Here is an 18,742-nt window from a genome sequence, read left to right on the forward strand (position 1 = left end):
CTTAAAACCATGGCTGATCAAAATTTCATAGACTGACAATTTTGGAGTTTTAGGCCGATGCTGTAATTCATATTTTAGAGCTATTTTCTTTGTGACACAAACTCTTAATATAATAGACTTCAGAAGAACCTGCAGTTTCAGTTTGGCACTCTGCTTTAACCCAAACATTTTTTGCTGTCAAACCTATTGGCTTCTGCAGTTTTGTCAGTCTGAAATGAAATAAAAGTTGCTTTTTTTGGCATTGGAAGCCTTCCTTTTTCTTAATCTATTTTGAGGAAACAAACATTTAACATGTATATTTTTGATCCCACAAGGGTTAGTAGTGATAAAGAGGTAGGATATTTTACACAATAGTTGCACAGTACAGTAACTTATTGATGACCACATCTAATGATTGCTTTTATTATCTTTATTATTTATTATCTTATCTCAATTATTTTCTTTACATTTACATTTTTTGTCAATAACTCCGATCACATAAGACAAAAAAAAAATCCAATCATCAGAATTGAGAAGCTGGAACAAGGTAACTGTTGGGATTTATTCTTGAAAAATTACAATGAATTTGTTTTCAGAAAAGTTGCAGATTCTGTCAGTCGACAACATTGTTAATCATGTCCATTGCAGCTCTAGATGACAGTAAAGTCTGAACAATAACTTAAAAATAATAAAAATGATGAACTATGATTTTTTTTAGATGGGAGCATAGTGAGTTTTCTAAACAGCCCCTCAGCAGTTAAGTGTGAAACGGTTGTGTATTTGTGTTAGCCCTGCAACAGACTGGCATACTGCCAATACATCAGCCTGGCTCTATTCAGCGGATTAAGTCACACCCAGGGGGGTCAGATACACCACTTGATATTAAGCAGAGGTGCATGCCACATTACATTACCTGCTAATGCACATTGCTGAAAATAACAATTTTCCATCTTGTAGTTTGCAAGCAGCAAGTGTTCTCCGCTGTACCAGATCTATAATTCAGAGAGGAGGACATGGCCACACTAACCCGGTTTAATGAAGCAGTGAATCTGAGTATGACTCAGAGTGTTTTGTGCCTTTTTGGCTCTGAGGCAGAGGAGTTATCTCCTTCCCCATCAGAAGCTGGACAGTTGAACATGCCTGGGAACATGCTTACAGTACACAGATTTAAATAGATGCACACAGATCTCAAAGCCTTTTAACTCTAGCTGTTGAAAAATGGGGCCAGGGCTACTCAATAATGATTTTAGGAATTTAACAGACACGTTACTAACTGGAACTAGCTATATAGGCAAATCAGGCTGTCACAATATGCTGAGCGCACACATTCACACGTAAAAGCTGTGGGATGAATCACTGCTGTACAATATCTATTAGCGACTGGAAACTGCAAAATAGACATTAATTTATATGAATAGGCTGCAAATGATTACTTTGGGAGCTCCATGTCATGTTATAATGTAGTATTACATTTGTTATGAAGCTGCAGTTTGTTATCAGTTTAACACATTTTTTAGCTCCACTGTGCTTATTAGGCCCCTCTGTATCAGAGTGTTATACTGCACGCCTGATGACAACTGACAAATGGAAGGCTTTTTACACTTCTTCATTGAAAACCATGTTAGGGTAAAAGGCTGTCAGCAATAACAAGGTCAATCGTGATGATCAAATAAAAAAAAGCTAAAGCTATTGCACCTTTGCAGGGTTGGGATGAACACTGCTTTGGGTCTGTAAAAGGTGATAAGTCTAAACAAACCTGCCAAAACGCCACAGCGGAGATGAATCCTCATTTTTCACTCTGATGGTAAACAAGAGTCGGGCAGTCGGTTTGTCTGTGATTAATTGGCTTTTATTATGTCGCCTCCCTCTCAAGCAAAAACCCATTACCTATGTCTTTATAAAATCTGAGGTTTCACTAATCAATAGCTGTCATGAGGAGTAGTGAGGTACCACACACTTGGTTGTAGTTAAGTTTGGTTTCTTTGTTTGGATTTGGGAGGAACAGTGTTCACACTTCATTAAAGAGTCATCAGTTAAAAAGAGGGGACAGCTCGCCCTCCGCTTGGTGGATTCAGATTCTGCTCAGGTATACACTCTGCCTGACTTTCCTCCTTCATCTCTTTCCACTTGGTATGGATGGCTTTGATTTTGCTTTAGGATAAAAATCTGAAAGGTCATGCAGCAGTTTGTCTCTTCATTTCCCCCTTCATACAGTATCTTGCTCTTGGCGCATCTCCCTTCTTATGGATTCTTTTTTCTTTTGAAGCTTCCCTCTGTGTTTCTCTTTTCCCCTTTCTTGTATTTTCCCTTTCTGTTTCTTGTTTTCTGTCAGGTCCTCGTTGGACCTCCATTAGTGCGAATTCATTCAGACAGCATGTAATTTCCTCTCTCAAAGATCCCTCGTCTCTTTCATCTCAGACGTTTCTAGGAAATGTTTCTTGCGTTTCCTCCCTGACCAGCCAGCCAGTTGTTTGGTTTCCTGACATTAATCAGCTGTAATCATTCATTTTTAGCGAGTCTTTCTTTTCCATTTTTTTCTTCTTGAGTCTTCATTAAGTTTCTTTGCTTACTCAACAGTTGACATTTGTGTCTGGAAAGAAGTGAAAAACATATCACAGGCAGGCAACATCAAAGTCACACATATCTTGACTAGATATTTTTTGTGCCTTAGTAAGACACTTTCCAAACCTCCTTACACATGAAAGAGGAACAGAAAAATGAACTATCACTATTATAAGACGTTCAAAAGCCATGACAGCCTTTCCAGAGCTGGAAGGTAGAAGAGGTTAACTGCACTCTATATCACTCCATCTCTTACTTCCCTTTCTTACTATGCTGCTGTTTTACTCACTGCACCACTGTAACAGCAGGGCATTGTGCGGCACAGTATTTCTGTATAAAACTGTGACAAAGCATGAATTACAGTAAGCTGTTGTTCAGCGACATAATGCTGCAATTTGTTTAGAACTACTATTTGTGGACTGAAAAATCATTGTAGGTACCGTAGATGTCAGCAAGTAGAGTACTGCGATGTCCTCTGAGCCGGTGGTTTGGAAACAGCCCCGAGCACTGCAGTGTCCAGTATTGTGTGTGTGTGTGTGTGTGTGTGTGTAGGGTCAGGACCTGGTTGCATCAGCCATTCTCGCTGCCGGTTCTCCCCAGGCACCAGCTGCCCCTCCAGCCTCTTCTCTACTGTCACCCCTCCATGCTGCAGGGACAGTCACACATACACAAGTGAAGGGCTGAAAAATGTACCTTCTACTCAAACGGCATCTAATGGTGGTTACCAGTGTGTGGTTGCCTTACTTATCTGCCAAGCGGATATATCAGCTAGTACAAGCCTATTCCAGATCTATTCATGTTGGCTGATAAGTAACAAGGAAGTGAGGTACAGAAGTGCACATCACTCTCCTTCTCTGTTGCAGCTCTAATCCAGTCTGATGCTGGCCTACAGGGCGGTGAAAGGAATTGCTCCTTCATACCGCCAAGCCATGATCAAACCCTCGGCCACTCGGCTGTGACCCGACCATCGTGCTCTGCTTCCTCTGCTTCTGCACGATTGGCCGCCCTGTCACTCTGAGGACCCTGTGGTCAATCATCTCGGTCAAGGCTCTTTTCTTTTCTGAACCCACAGTGGTGGAATGAACTCTTAAGTGAAGTCAGGGCAGCAAAGTTACTGCCCAACTTTTGCTACAGACTTCCAAAAAAACACCTTTTTAAGCCTCCTGGTGGCCTAACAGTTAAGCTGCACATCATACTGTGTTTAATTACAACCAGGGACCCTCAATGGATATTGTACCGCTCTTTCACACCCTACTCTATCTTTCCTGTCGGTATCCACATTGTCTCTATAGCAAAATACCAGCTAAATAACCATAAAAAATGAAATGCCCAAAATTTAAAAATATTGCAGCTTATACAAAGTTTCTCTGACAGTGAGCGCTGACATGTCTATTTTTCAACTCTGAGTGTCCCTTTCAGTTTTTAAGCGATCCTTTTTGTTTTTGTGTATCTATTGTTAGAAAAGTGTATTTTTTATTTTTGTTAGAGAATATGGCTTCCCGAGTCCGAAACCAATCAATTAAAATATTTTTGAACAGACAAAAAGATTATTATTATTGTCATTATACAAACACATAATCATAAACAAGGCAAATTGGAATTATTGTTCTGACTTGGACAAAAAGGTTTTTTACACTACAACTGTTAAAATGGCATTGCACTTCATACTTATTGTATAAATGATTTTATCAGTGATACAACATAATATACATTTCCACTATAGCAAATTAAATTAAACATAAAAATTAATATAAAAACCAACCAGGAAAAACTAAAATGCACCCTGCAATATAAATGCACCCTGTCATTGTCATGGAAGATATGCAGTAGCTCATTTAAAAATTAAAAACTACTGCATATTGAATTTACATTAAATAAAAAGGAATTAAATTTAGCCTAAGTGAAGCGTTCTAACCAATGTATTTCCATATAAACAGATGTGCTTTCTTTAGCAAGATGGTTTGGCAGACCTTCTTCCTGTCTGGTTCAATCACCCACAACAGTCTACACCTAACATTGCTAGTGACAGCATCAGAGGGTCTGTTGTAACCTCATAAATGATGTTCATTATGAAGCGTGTTCTCAGTCGGCACGCTACAAATTATCTTCTTATTGCATTGTTTGTCAGCTGTAACAAGTGAGCTCTTGTTTCAGTGAGCTCATGTAAAAACGAAAACACGATCATTAAAAGGTCTCAAAGGCAACCTTGATATGCAGCTGCAAAGGGTGGTGAAAGTCTAAGTATATACTTCTGCAGTTGCCAGGGGGTGCGTACAAAGATCGTCACACAACTGATTTAAAAAAAAATAGAAATTACAATTTGATGAAAAAATATATAGTTATAGACTTTCCTGTACCATCTGAATACTATGTGTTGTAATTAGTGTGTGAAAGTATCAATCAAATAGTTAGCTATGGTTAGCTTAAAAAGATGAAATAGTAGATAATTGATAAGTAATGGATAAAGGGTTAAAACGTCCAGCTTCTGTCGCTCCTAGTGGTGATAGCACAATTACAAACTTGACCAAACTAACCTAAACAATGAATTGTAGGAAAATATATTTTTAACAATATCAACTTTAATATAAATAATAGTGTTAAAAATCAGTGTGGTTTTGGGAAGTGTTGGGAACCATTGTTCTTACATTCAATATGAAAATAAAATCATCAAAAACATAAAGGATTTTCTGCATAGGCTGACCCATCGATTTCATTCCGGGAGGCTTAAGGCTGCACTGTAAGCAAAGATGTATAATTAACAACATGCTTCATATTAAACGCAGTGTAATCTGGATCAAACCTACACCGTGCCAACTAGAGCAGATTGGCAGGAAAAGGAGGAGGGGGGCTGAGTTGTTCTTTTGCTTTACAGCCAACTGTGCATTTGCTGTATTTCATGATCTTTCGCCATGTCTCTTTAGAGGCAGTCCAGACAGTAAAATCAATTGGCCAGAGTGGTGCAGTTTTGGATGGGTTTTAACTGCATCATGGGGATGATAGAAATCAAGTCCAGCAGTGTCTTGTAGATGTTTTTGTTGCTGCCTTTATGGGACCATAAAACCACTGCAGTAATCTCCCTATCTCTTTTATCTCTGCCCACAGGCAAACAGACCTGCCCTCCAGAGAAATTTGACTGTGGGGGATCCACCAACAAGTGTGTCTCGTTGTCATGGAGATGCGACGGGGAGAAGGATTGCGAGAACGGGGCGGATGAAGAAGACTGCGCGTCTGGTGAGTTTGTCAAAGATGGCTACCATAATGGAAATAAGCCCAAAATAAATACATGAACCATTGTTTCTGCTGGTTCACTGCTAACTGTGTTTAAATTCAAACAGTGGCAATGACAGATGTGCAGAAATGAATGACTTGACAAGGCTCACACACTCCTTTTTTTTGTATTTTATTGGCTTTCATCCTTTCACATCTCCCTTATCATCCAGAGGCTTGAGACATTAAAGCGCAGCAGGGAACATGCTATATAATTAGAGGGATTTGAAGTGAGGTTTGAGTTTTAAGCCAGCTGCACTTGACAACAAAGTCCCCTTTGATGTTGAATGGTACTTGGTGTGGAGTATCAGAAATTCACAGCTTTTTGTTAATATTTTGAGGTTTCTCTCATCACATGTTGAACCTTGAGTCTTTAGCCTTTCCACTGCAGGGTCCTCAGAACCATCAAAAATGACATCACCCCCCACCCAGCCAATCAGACAACTCAACCGTGCGCTGCCCCCACCCCCAGCCCCCTGCAGGGACTATCCTTGCCCTACTTCTGAGGTGCCGTGAAGAATCGGCTTCTTCTTTTCTCTCTCTCTCTCTCCCTCTCTCCCTTTTCACTTCACGTCAAAAAAAAAAAAAATGATTGAGGCAAGAGAGCTGTAGGGGGTGTGGCATTTAGACTTTGAAGATTGTGCAAAATGGCACGTGGCGGCAAATGCACGGAGCGAGAGAAAAAAAAAGCCTTCTCCTTATTATCCTATATAAATGATGTTCGTTTCCACAGGCATCTGCTCCCTGTTTAGTTGTTTGTGAGTGTGTGGGTGTTCATATTGTGACTGGCTGGTGTCTCAGCAATTTATGTTTATTTGTTGAGAACACGCAATTTTGAGTTTCTATTTAGAGAAGAAGCCAAATGGATATGGCATACAATTAAAACATAAATCAGAGAAACTGTCTTCTTGAATAGATATCTACCATCTCTTCCTTGAAAGATACCTGATATAAGAGCTTTTAATTTGTCGTGCAATAAAGATATTTTTGCTGGATCAGCCTGCCAGTGGCCTGTCAATGACTCCCTGTCTCAAAGTGGCCCCACACGCTCACGCCAGAGCAAGTGGTAGTGATTCCATTGACTTTAGATCTAATGCCTTCCTAGCTTAGATGGCTTTTCACTGCACTGTCCATTGAGACCCAGTCTAGCCTGTGCTAATCCTTTTTTCATTCTAATGTCTGTATTGATGCGGCAGTCTTAAGCCTCTCAGTAGTGACATGAGGGCAGGCAGCAGGCTGCCGCCCACCCAGGCAAATGCCAAAATCCCTCCAGAGGTAAACGCCGCCCCCAGTGTGACCGGGAGGGAGAAGTTGACTCTGACACCAGGGTAGCATAGTTGCTGGATAACATCGCAATTTAGGCCTATTAAGTGCTACTCAAGCCAGTTTATCTGAAGACTGATTAGGTCTAATGTCAGCGTAAAAGATGATGCTTAAATCAAGGGCAAGAAGCTTTTAAATGTTACCTCACTGCAGATCAATCTGAGGAGGTACCAAGCATTGATTCTTCAGTGTTATGTTTGTGGTCCAGCCGAGTGTCCTAAAGAATGATCATATTGGACATGCTTCATTAAATTTAATACCAATGCCAATGCAAGAAGTAGTCAGATCTTTATATAGCTCTAAAAGTGAGGTTAACCTGTTTGCCCAATTTCTCACCTTGTCTCCTATTAGAGGTTAACAATACCAATGAGTCTTGCACTGTTTAACCTAGCCAGCCCTTACTCATGCTTTGCTGACCATGCCTGGCTATTAGAAGAATAAACAATAGGAAGAAAATTACATTCAAATCATTGTCCTTGAGACTAATCTTATATTTTTCAGACTCGAAATCAGCGTTCTCAGCATTGAGTGTGCTGTATTGTCTAAGTATTGTAAATTACACAAAAACCCTCTGTAAATGCAAACTTAAATGACTTCTAGAGCTGGTCGCAGATGATAATTGCCTTTTGTCAAAAGGACTGCGTGCTGTATTACTCCTAAGTACTGCAGACAGAAGGTTTTAGATCTTTCACATTCACAGTCATGAAGTGAGGCCAGGGAGAAATGGTGGAAATTACCAATTGGTTTGAGTATGTCTCAGTGTGTCTGTTCATTGCGGGCTAGCTGTTGGCATAGGGGCAGCTGGAGAATTCACCTCAAAGCAGCATTAACTCAGCTGTATGTTTGGGTTTAGAGGTATAAGATGAATGAATAAAGGTGTGTAAAATGATGCAGCAGCAGTCGTACAAATCGACAATAAAGCAATTTCACGAACAGCATAGTGTATGTATCCAATTGCATTTTGCTGCTGCCGGCTAGCAAAGGCTCAGCTGCAAACTTCAGTGAGTGAGGCTGCAAATGTAGTTCCAAATCATCTTTGGGTGCAGTTAATTCAAAATATTCCCACTCTACCTTCACCTGCACATTTTTGAATTAGCCTTTCACAATTACTTTTTAAAATAAAGTTATAGACATGAATTCACATGTACTGACACATAAATCATTTATTGCTCAGTTTGAGTGACATGGCAGCCTGCAGCGCTGTGTGGACCTGTTTGGGGAAATCAAAACAAGTTTATTCCAATGACTGTCACATCAATTCATGCTCCATGTCACTGCACCTTGTGGCTTAATTCATTCTCTCTAGTGATATAAAAAAGTTGATTATCAAACTATTAGTTGGCTCTGCAGCTGGTTATAAATAATGATTAACAGGGAAAAACTAAGGACAGAAATGAGAGAATCATGTAGTATGACACAAGCACAACACGCCTTTAATTTCAAAACCCATTTTCACCTGATCTGGTACAAATAATTGATTACTTCATGAGTTTCCTGATCAACAGTAGGAATGCATGAATTCGTTTAGTTAAGCCTTCGAACTCATACAAGTGTCACAAATTCAGTATCCCACAATTCTTAGGTTGTTCTTCTTTGCATTTACACCAGAGTTTGAATGACAGTTCTCACACCAGCCTAAACAAACTAACCAGAAGGGCAAACACACCAGATTTGATTGGAACTGCACAGAACAGATGAGTTGTGAAAGCACCCCCAGTGTGAGTCTGTTCTTTTGCTGTCTATCACATGAATGCTTTTTTTTTAAATTGCTCATTTTACAATGCAGGATTGTATAGTGGCGACACAGTCAGTGGTTAGCACTGTTGCTGCACAACAAGGATGTCCTGGGTTGGATTCCCTGCTGGGGCAGAGCGTTTTTGTTTGCATGTTCTCCCTGTGTTTTTGTTGGTTCCCTCCGGTGCTCCGCTTTCCCTACCATCTAAACATGTTTATTAGGGTCACCAAGGTACATGCTCAGATCTGAGGTTGGACACTGCACGGTGGCTGCCCATTGCTCCCAATACTAAGGATGGGTAAAATGCAGAGAATGGATTTCCCTACAGGGATCAGTAAAGCATAACTTCCCTTTAACTTTACTTACTTACAATGAAATTCAGGTTGTAGTTCCCTGTATGCTACTCGTAAAAAAAGATATTATATATACATATATATGCTTATATATATGCTCCTGCTTACTGTGAGCAAAACATTTTAGTCATATTTGCCCAAATGTTAGTAGAGAGGTTGCACTCCGTAAACTGACAGAGCTTGAACGTATCAAGTTAGCCCCAGCGCGCTCTACTATTAGTAGAAATTTACAGAGTGCACAGCCTGCCGCAGACTTGAAAAAGCAAATCTTGCAGAGGCATCCTGCTAATTGAGTCATCTACATGTTGAATTATGTATTAAGTAGAATCTAGCCCTCACCAGAGGAAGCTTTTCCTGATCAACATTACATTAAGCAGCAGTTCTAGAGAGGCTCCACGAGAAAGTTGAACTGTCCTCAACCCTCAGCGATGTGGAGATTAATGTGCACTTACTCCAGCAGGCATCTCTCCTGAGCATGCCTGTCTGCTGGGATCTATTGCGAGGCACAGGAGCCGGTCTTTGGATTTGTGTGTTTTCACGTGTGTTTGCATTTGCAGTCAGTGTCAGGCAAAGTTGACTGCCTGGTGAGCGCATATAATATTTCTGTGAGGTTCTATTTTGGCATGTTTTTCTTGATTCATATTTAAAGCTGCTTTCATAGTACGAGGCAAACAATTACTTCCTGCGCTCCTCACAGCTGTCTCCTTGCCCCTGTAGTGAAACTGAACTAGCGGATAAAGTGCATGAAGCTTTTACACATTTTACTTCCACTGACAATTTTTTTCCCCTGTCATTCTGCTGATTTAGCTAAACATCTAAACATCTCAGCACTCATTGTGTGCCTCCTTTGCCCTCCCCCCTCAGTTAGCTAACCTTCTCAATCAGTAATGATATCAGGGGGGCGGTTAGAAACTGCCTCCACTTTCACCCCCATCTTGTCCTCTGTTACCTTTTCTTTGGTTGTCACTCTAGATGAGAGAGTTGTTTCTTCTCTATTACAGCTGTGTTTGCTGTAGTGTGTGTGTGGCATCACAGGAAAGGTCAGCCACCGAACTCTTTCCCTGGTGAGAGTATAACCCGTCTGAACTGGCAGGCAGTGGGAGAGTGTGTGTGTGTGTGTGTTTCTACCTTTCCAGGATTGTCTTTAGTGGATGTGTGTGTTCCAGTGACCTTGCTGCAGTGGCCCTCAGCTCTCTGAGCAGAGTAGACAGGTCTGAACTGTCCCTTCAGTTGAAATCTATGAATATCTATGAGCAAGCCAAGAGGACGTAAAGCTGCACAGTGACTGATGTGCTCAGAAGTATTTGCGCGTGTACCAAAATGTTTTTGCATGCTTACACACAACCTGGAGGTCTTTCTTTTATCTCACTCCTCCTCTATCTCCCTCTTACTGCGCTAAAAATTGTATCTTTTCTTTGTGCATTCTGACTATTCACACGCACACACAGTCATCAGCTGTAATGCTAATGTAAGTAGAACGACCGGTCATCTCTTGATTCTACATCTGAGTCACTGGTTGCCGCTGGCAACAACTCACCAAAGCTGCCAGGAAAAGTAAAGTGGGTTAAGCTGCCAGCTTATGACTACCATGGCAGTAGTCATAGAAAAGATTCTCCCATCCAAGGAATTGAAAGAGGAGCAATATATGATTGTGTGAGTGGATTTTGCATATTAATAAAGTTTTTATTAGTTGACATCATAGCCTATTTTCTGTTTAATTATGTATTATTCATTATTTCTAGCAAACAAAATGTATGTGTGCTTTGATAACAATCATCAAGGTAGCCTGTCCGGAGAAAATTTTTAAGTTTGCAGGAAAAGTCAACTGAGAAATAAAATGAAGGATCCAAAAAGTTGCTCGTCTATCAGCAATTTCAGAAAGTAAAACGCCAATGAGATGTCTGCTGTGTTTAATGATTTGCGAATTATTTCAGCAGTATTTGTTTCATCTTCTGTGTGTGCAGAAGATGCATATAATATAGTGTACATACTGTTCATGCAATGTATGTATACATATACATCCGTTTGGTGTATAGCATGTTATTTTCCTGCTTTTGTTTAAACAGTCATTCCAAATTCTGTACATAAATGGATAATACATTTGAAGGTTCAACCCACTGAGTGAAGTGCTGAGTCCCTCTGTGATTTATTTATCATTTAAAACCCACTGACTTGTACAACATTATACAGTCTGTGGGCTCCAAGTTGCTCAAAAGTCTTAAAATTCATTTAGTCAGTGCCCCCACTGGAAAACAAAGTCTCTCTGTACATGAGTGGCCTGGTTACATCAGGTTACTCATGTACATTACTAATGGTCTGCCCCTTGTGTAATAATGTACATGTCTGTTAAATCCCCTTAATTATTTAGTGCCAAATTAGTATGAAGTGAGTGTAGAGGAATAACGGGGACAGTAGTTATAAAACACATCAGAATCAGATGGAGCTTGTTTAATATTAATGAATATAAACCTTGAACTGAATCCACGACCCTTGTTTTTCATTTCAGTTGCTTTCCCCGTGTTCCTTTGGCAATCATGCCGCTACCAGTGAATTAAGTAAACACTGATGTTTGCAATGGAATAACTAGATAGTGTCTTTATCATATGGTATAATTACATAGTAATTAGGACAAAATCTTGCATCTGATGTTTGCTCACGCAATTAAACTCAACACGTGCAAATGCTTGTGATTTTCCACTCCACTATATTTGATTGCTCTCTTTTCTGAATCTGTTTTTGATCCTGTTTGATTTTAGTGTTAAAGCTTCAAACAGCCATCCCAGAACAACTACATCATTATTTTAACTAATGGTTGAATGTTGATGCTTTTAATTTATATCTATTTAGAGCATTTAAAACTTGTTTAATCTGTAGCCATGTAAATACTGATCAACACTTTGATGTACAAATCACTATCAGCTAAAAATAACTGTGTATGCAAATACAATCTTGACTCTTGGACCAAACCAACTAATTGATCATTGGGAAATGTGAGATTTCTCCTGCATGTCAATGACAATATCCTAGCACTTTACAAAGTTCTGATTCAGAGTTTTAAAATAGCAATCCTTTCCTGTAACCAGCCTTAAAAGCCAGAGGCAGCGTCGTTGAAGCTGAACTCCCTGTGATTTGTGTAAATATTAAATTCTGCTTCTCCCTGTGCTGGTCTATCTGCTGCTCTGGCCTCACAGTGGGGACCCTGACTCTCTTCATAGTCCGAGTGCTTTTGGCCAGACACGAGTACAGACAGAGGAAGCTGGAAAAGGTAGGGAGAGAGAGAGAAACAGATTTACATGAGGCTTGAGGTTGGCTTTATGAAGAGGAGAGCTGCAGTACAAACTTTCTCTTCCTGCGTAGAAACAATTTCATGCAGTAAGGAACAAGGTCAGTGCTGCCCTACGAAGTCAAAACGCAGTAACTAAGTATTTAGTCAAAAGTTAGTCAAAACCAGATTCTGACCTTTTCCAATAACAAAAAACAATATATATATATTATTTCACAGAAATGTAGAAAGAAGCAACTACAAATGGAGCTAAGCTAACCAAAGTGCAGTGGCTGCACTCTGGCTAGTTAAAGTGGCAGGTGAGATAGCTAGCCCTAGTTTCCTGTAATTGGACCACAGATTTTGGTGCTTTAACATCTTAGTAACTGAGTTTGTTATAGCCCATAAATAAGAGAAAAAAATCAACATACAGCATATGGATAACCAATATCTCCTTGTTGTACTAGACATGAGAGAGCTGAGCCAGGGAACAGACAAGAAAAACCAACACACCAGAAAGAGAGGGATCTTTTAGGAGAGGAGAAAGTACCATCAGAGATCCGTCACAGAGAAGGCAGAGATGGCTTTATTATCTTAGCTCCACAGGAGAGGAAGCCTCTCGCCATCTCCTTGTGATAACCACCATCATCCCCTCTTTGCCTGTCCAGCAGCTCCTGTCAGTCTCTTCCCCAGTTATAATACCAATACTTGACTTTCAACCTACCTGGGAAACTCTATTTCTGTCACGGTGTCCTTATATTTGAAGCTATTTTAAGCCAATAATTTTCTCACTTCTGGTCTAACTTTCTCTCTCTACCTACTGCTGTAGCCAGTGTTACAGCCTCTTTTATTTCATCCACTGTGAGCAAAAACTGAAACACTGCTGTGCGTTTTTTTTATGTTTGTGAAATTGCTTGTTACGTTTGAGTTCATTTTAAAGCACAGGCCTCTAAACACAATCATTAAATTTCCACTTTTCAGCAATTAAGGGAGAGTTAGCAGCCTATTGACCAAACTGTAATTCAAACTAAATGTTACACCTTCCCTGCTACAATGTGGGTACAGTAAAACAGAAGATGCCCTCATTTGTTCCTTTCTGCTGGTACCCTAGATGCCAAAGCCTGCCCCAGTGGTGAGTTTATGTGTGCCAACCGCAAGTGTTTGGCCACCGTCTACGTGTGCGACGGTGACGACGACTGTGGAGATGGCAGCGATGAGCTCAAGTGTACTTCCCCTCTGACCTGCGGACCCAACCATCTGCGCTGTAACACTTCAGAGTGTGTGCCACTCATGTGGAGCTGCGATGGAGATCCGGACTGCTCTGACAGTTCGGATGAGGGGCCGGAGCGCTGCGGTGGTGACGGGGTCTCATACCTGCCTAACCGCCGGGCAAACTGCACTGCTGGGGAATTTCGCTGTGCCAACGGAGAGTGTGTGCGGCTGACGTGGAAGTGTGATGGAGATCCAGACTGCAAGGACAAGTCTGATGAGTCCGACTGCCGTAAGTTTCTGCTTTTTCTTTGCATCTCCTTTCCTTCGGCCCCTCATACTCTACCCTCTTGTGCATCCGTTTCCTCTCTTTTTTTATTATGCAAGAGCTTACATGTTCTATATTGTACGGAGGCTATCTCTATCGTCACGGCTGTCCTCTCTGCTTACACTGATGCAGAATAATGATTCTCTGTCTGAAAGGGTTTCTTTACATGAGTAATATGTAAGTGGGTTGAAGGATAGTTTCAGCACAGCAGAGAATGATACGTACGTAACCATGGCTCTCTGAGTGAGGAGGCCCGTGTTGTGTCCCAATTCCATACTGCATACTGATTCTAAGCAGGTTTTGAGTATGTAGTCTCACTGGAAATATACACTATAGTCCCACAGACCAGCTATTTATACCTGCATAACAAAATATGTATAAAAATCTATAAAAAAAACAAAACAGATTAACTCCAAAGTCGCAGTTTGATTGAATTCCTGCATTGCATCTCCTGTTTGTACAAAGCATTAAATTACATTGAATCTTTTATACTGACTTCAAAGATAAAATATACTATGACAGTTAGTATGCACTACATTCTCTATAAGACCAGTATGAAGGGTAAAATTGGTACACAGCACATCCCTCCAGCTCAAGGCTGCCCATAGAACCGTGATTACATACATAACCTCCTTTTCTTCTTGTTTAAATCTAACAGGTCATGGTATGTTTGGGTTAGCGTTTGAGTTGTTTTTCTTTATTTGATTTTGCATATACTGTATCACCACTATGAATATTTCAGCATCTAGAGTTTTTACATTTATTATGCTCGTCTTGTTCAAAGACAGCTTCAGACCAATCAAATTCCAGCAAAGTAATTACACTGAAGGTCAGTTTTATTTATTATCTCTTTGTGGAGGGTATGCTAATATATTTGTTTGCTTTGAGACTGGAAGGTGGGAAAATATTTCCTGTTACTTTGTCATTTAGCATATTCCCCCTCTGCTGGAGTTGGGGTAAAGTTTGTTTTTTTCTAAATGTGTCTGGTAAAGAAAGTGTTTCTGTTGATAAACACCGTGTGAAGATGGGGCCTTGTGATAAAACAGGTTTTCCTATTAGCTGGTCATGGATGGGAGAGCCCTGAAGCTTCTGCCTCACTAAGCCAGAGTGTGAAGCCCAGATAGTCCCACTATTCATTATCAAGATGTGCGGTGCACACATCAAACCCACCTCTCACACTCTGTGGTGTCATATAAGCAGCATTTACAAGAGATTGATGTTTAGCCAACTGGATCCCTGCATTAAGAGAGGGGCCTGTAGACTGTTAGAGGCACAATCCCGCATTTGTCCAGAGGCCGCTGTGCAAACATTTATGCTCTACCTTCACCACTATTTACATACTTAACTTTTGTGTCTGTATGAGGATTGCTTTGCTATATAAACGGAATCTTCGGCCAAGACAAACCTAATTGTGATACATTAATATATATTCTTATGAATACACTGTGTGTGCATGTGTCTGTATGCAGCACTAGGTAATTGGCAAATCAGATACAGAGACACACTGTATAGAGATTATGCTCCTAGTTATGTGTTTGTATGTGCATATGTGTGTGTTACATGCGTGTGTCCAGGCTACAGCGGGCCTGTCTGTGATAACACTAAATCATATCCCCCTCAGTCATATTATATTATATATATATTGCTTTTTAGTGTGGTTTAGAGAGGAGTTATATGAGCATACTGGGCCCCGTTGATGAAAAGCTTGTCTGTGCTTGGGTTATTAATGAAATTTGCTGTGGCTTCATGCTGCCTCCATCTTTGCGTTGCTATATTGAAAATCATTCATCACACGCCCTCAGGTTGACTCTGTCTGTCCTAGGCAGCACCTAACACAGGCTGTGAATGGATAAAAGGACATTATTGTATATGTTATTGAGCTATATTTTTGAATTCATGCATTCTTCTACATTTTATTTTACACTTCTGGGCATGTCTTTATTAGACAGTGGAAAGTAGAGAGACTCGTGAAAAACTGAAATGCCTAAAATGTCTTGATTTCAGCCCCGGGATATTGTGTTCCTCTTGTTGAGATTAAAAAGTCCAATTTCATGTGTGTGTTTCTGTGTGTGTGTGTGTGCCTCTTACAGCCCTGTTGACGTGTCGTCCAGATGAGTTCCAGTGTGGTGATGGTTCCTGCATTCACGGCACCAAGCAGTGTAACAAGGTCCATGACTGTCCTGACCACAGCGATGAATCTGGCTGTGTCAATGGTGGGTACACCTGTCATCACTGTCTGCATGTCTGGCTGCCAGAATTCGTCCTTCTCTCTGCCTGTTCAACTGTCGTCTTCTTTTAAGTGTTTGAATCTGTCTTCCTATTTGTCATTCTGTCTGCTATTTATATTTAATTCAGCATTACTCTGCCTTTTGCACATGTCTGCCTTTGTGAAATACTTTAAAACAAGAGGGAGTTTGTAATGCCCAATGACAACTTTCTGGCTACAGGACCTGGATGATCGTATAATATGGTTCACCAAAACCTCTCAGCTGTATTTGTTGTGGAAATAAAGGGAAAAAAATGTCAGATGAAAAGTGCAATGGAAATTGATGGATAGGAAACACCTTAAGGCTGCAATCCTTAAGATTTCTTTCCTGGTATCAGAAGTTAATTTCACTAATAATAATACTACAGCAAACACTCCTTGAACAGCTTCTTTGTCAGAAACAGCAACGGGTGTTTGTTTACTGTGCAGCTAAACTTACTCACATTGTTTTGGAACAGCTGGGATGAGGAAATACACAGAAATCTGTCCTGATAGTGTGTGATACTTTAAATTAGGACCCATGGCAAACATGAACTCAATAAATAGTTCCATCAACTACAATCTGATTTCATGCTGTGGATGGCAACAGCACAGCATGGTAGGTGATTGTTACCTTGCTACCAGGTTGAATATGCCCACCCTGGGTAACAGCTTAGCTCTGGCTTCTGCTTCTTGTTCCATTCTCCCTTCAATATTTAAAACTCATCCGCTGTCAAAAAATGCATAAAATGAAGAAATGTTTTTGTAATGTTTCGATCAATGATTGCATTTAGCGCTAACCGCCATCACATACGCATTATGTGTTTTGCCAGGTAAACACTTTTAAGGACCAGTAGAAAGTGTTCCATTAGCATTAACATTAACTTAATACAGCTCTGATACTGTGTACAGAGAGTGAAGAGTGAACAGTTTGATATCAATGATTTAAAACAATGCTGGATTACAAATATACATACATACTTACTTTAATCCCGTCTAGGAATGGCAGACCTCATCACTAACAATGAAGACTACAGAATGTAAATACAAATGGCTATTGCAGGAGACTTGCAGACCATAAACAGTATCAAAAATAGGATTTGATTTAATGAAACCTGTTCTTTAAATACATTTATGTGGGATTTGTCTGGACATAAATTATTATGAAATGAACTGCTATAATGACCGTTGATGTTATGTTGTTTGGATCCAGCCCACTTCTTCATTACTTCTCCCTCTTTTGACTATGATGCATAATTTACCAGCGTAGTGCAAAATTATTTTGCAGGAAATTAAGCCCTGGCACTGTGAAACTGGACCAAATTAAAGTTTAGTTTTTATTACACTAGGCTTTTTATGTGGGATGATGTGAATATCTGAGTTGGAAATATTTTTGACTGCTATTTTGGCTTGTTTCATGTGAGCCTTCAATAATCTGGGGAACCACTGGAGATATTCAATTTGACTTTGAGGTTCTGAATCAGTTTGCAATAACTTATGCAAATACATGTTCATGCAGTTTATAGTGTAGATGCTGATCTTATTTTCTGCTTTTCTGTTGCAGCCACCAAATGCGAGGGACCCCTGAAGTTCCTTTGCAAAAATGGAGAGTGCATTGATAGCTCCAAGGTGTGTGACTCTGTCAAGGACTGCAAGGACCGATCAGATGAGCCTAAGAAAGAGTGCGGTAAGAGTACTTTTTCTGCACACATACTTTTGTGGTTGTAACCTTGTGTCAGCTGACAAAAATGATTTTACCCTTGATACAAATGAACTTTTTTTATTACTTATTATTACTTTTCGTCTGGTGTACTTCTACTTCTTAATATCCCAGTAGTATGAAATGAAGGAAACTGTGTGTGTTAGCGCAGCTTTTGTCTCAGCCCCGTCCAATGAGGAAACATGTACATATCTATTGTAAATGGATTCAAGCATTTAATGTTGCAGCATAATCGTGTTTGCCATAACAAAATGCGACTACCTCCCTCCTATTACCTTGCATTTCAAAGGCTTTGGATGCTCACTCAAATTAGCAGCAGCCTCCGTTGATCAGAACAAGTGCCTGCATGTACTAATTACCATCAAGTGGTAGAAAAAGGCGTCTTCTGCTCTGCAATAATCTCTCCTCCTGTCTGTATTCTTTCATCTCTGAACCTATTTTATTGACCACAAGTAAATGGAAGTAATGTCTGGGTTAAAGAAACAGAACACTGTGTTTATCACTTTCCTTCTGTGTTGAAGAACTCAGTAAGAAGGTTTCTGAGTGACAAGCAGACATAAACTCATAAAATGACATTTCCTCAGAGGAGCATACAGTTGAGAAGTGAAAAGTGACAGCTGACAGACTGACACTCACATAGACTGACCTCTGCCAGGGACGGAAATTGCAAGACCGAAACAGGTATTCCAGAGAGTAATTCTCCTCTACCTCCATTTCTTCCTTCCTCTGTCTCTCTCCCCATATGCCCCCCCCCCCCCC

The 18,742-nt window shown here is 40.2% G+C and overlaps 1 protein-coding gene across 1 annotated transcript in view; it reads left to right on the plus strand.

Moving 5' to 3' along the window:
* The window catches only part of LOC118335167 (low-density lipoprotein receptor-related protein 8-like), a gene marked incomplete in the record, with an annotated part of 71,387 nt that overhangs the window by 31,137 nt on the left and 21,508 nt on the right, over positions 1–18,742 (plus strand). Inside the window, 4 exon segments of the mRNA XM_035671376.1 lie at positions 5,644–5,772; positions 13,593–13,982; positions 16,109–16,231; positions 17,828–17,950. Coding sequence (XP_035527269.1) covers positions 5,644–5,772; positions 13,593–13,982; positions 16,109–16,231; positions 17,828–17,950 — 765 coding nt within the window.

This window comes from Morone saxatilis, unplaced genomic scaffold, assembly GCF_004916995.1.
Source record: "Morone saxatilis isolate NCDOM2014 unplaced genomic scaffold, NCSU_SB_2.0 Contig23, whole genome shotgun sequence".
Taxonomy (NCBI): Eukaryota; Metazoa; Chordata; class Actinopteri; family Moronidae; genus Morone; species Morone saxatilis.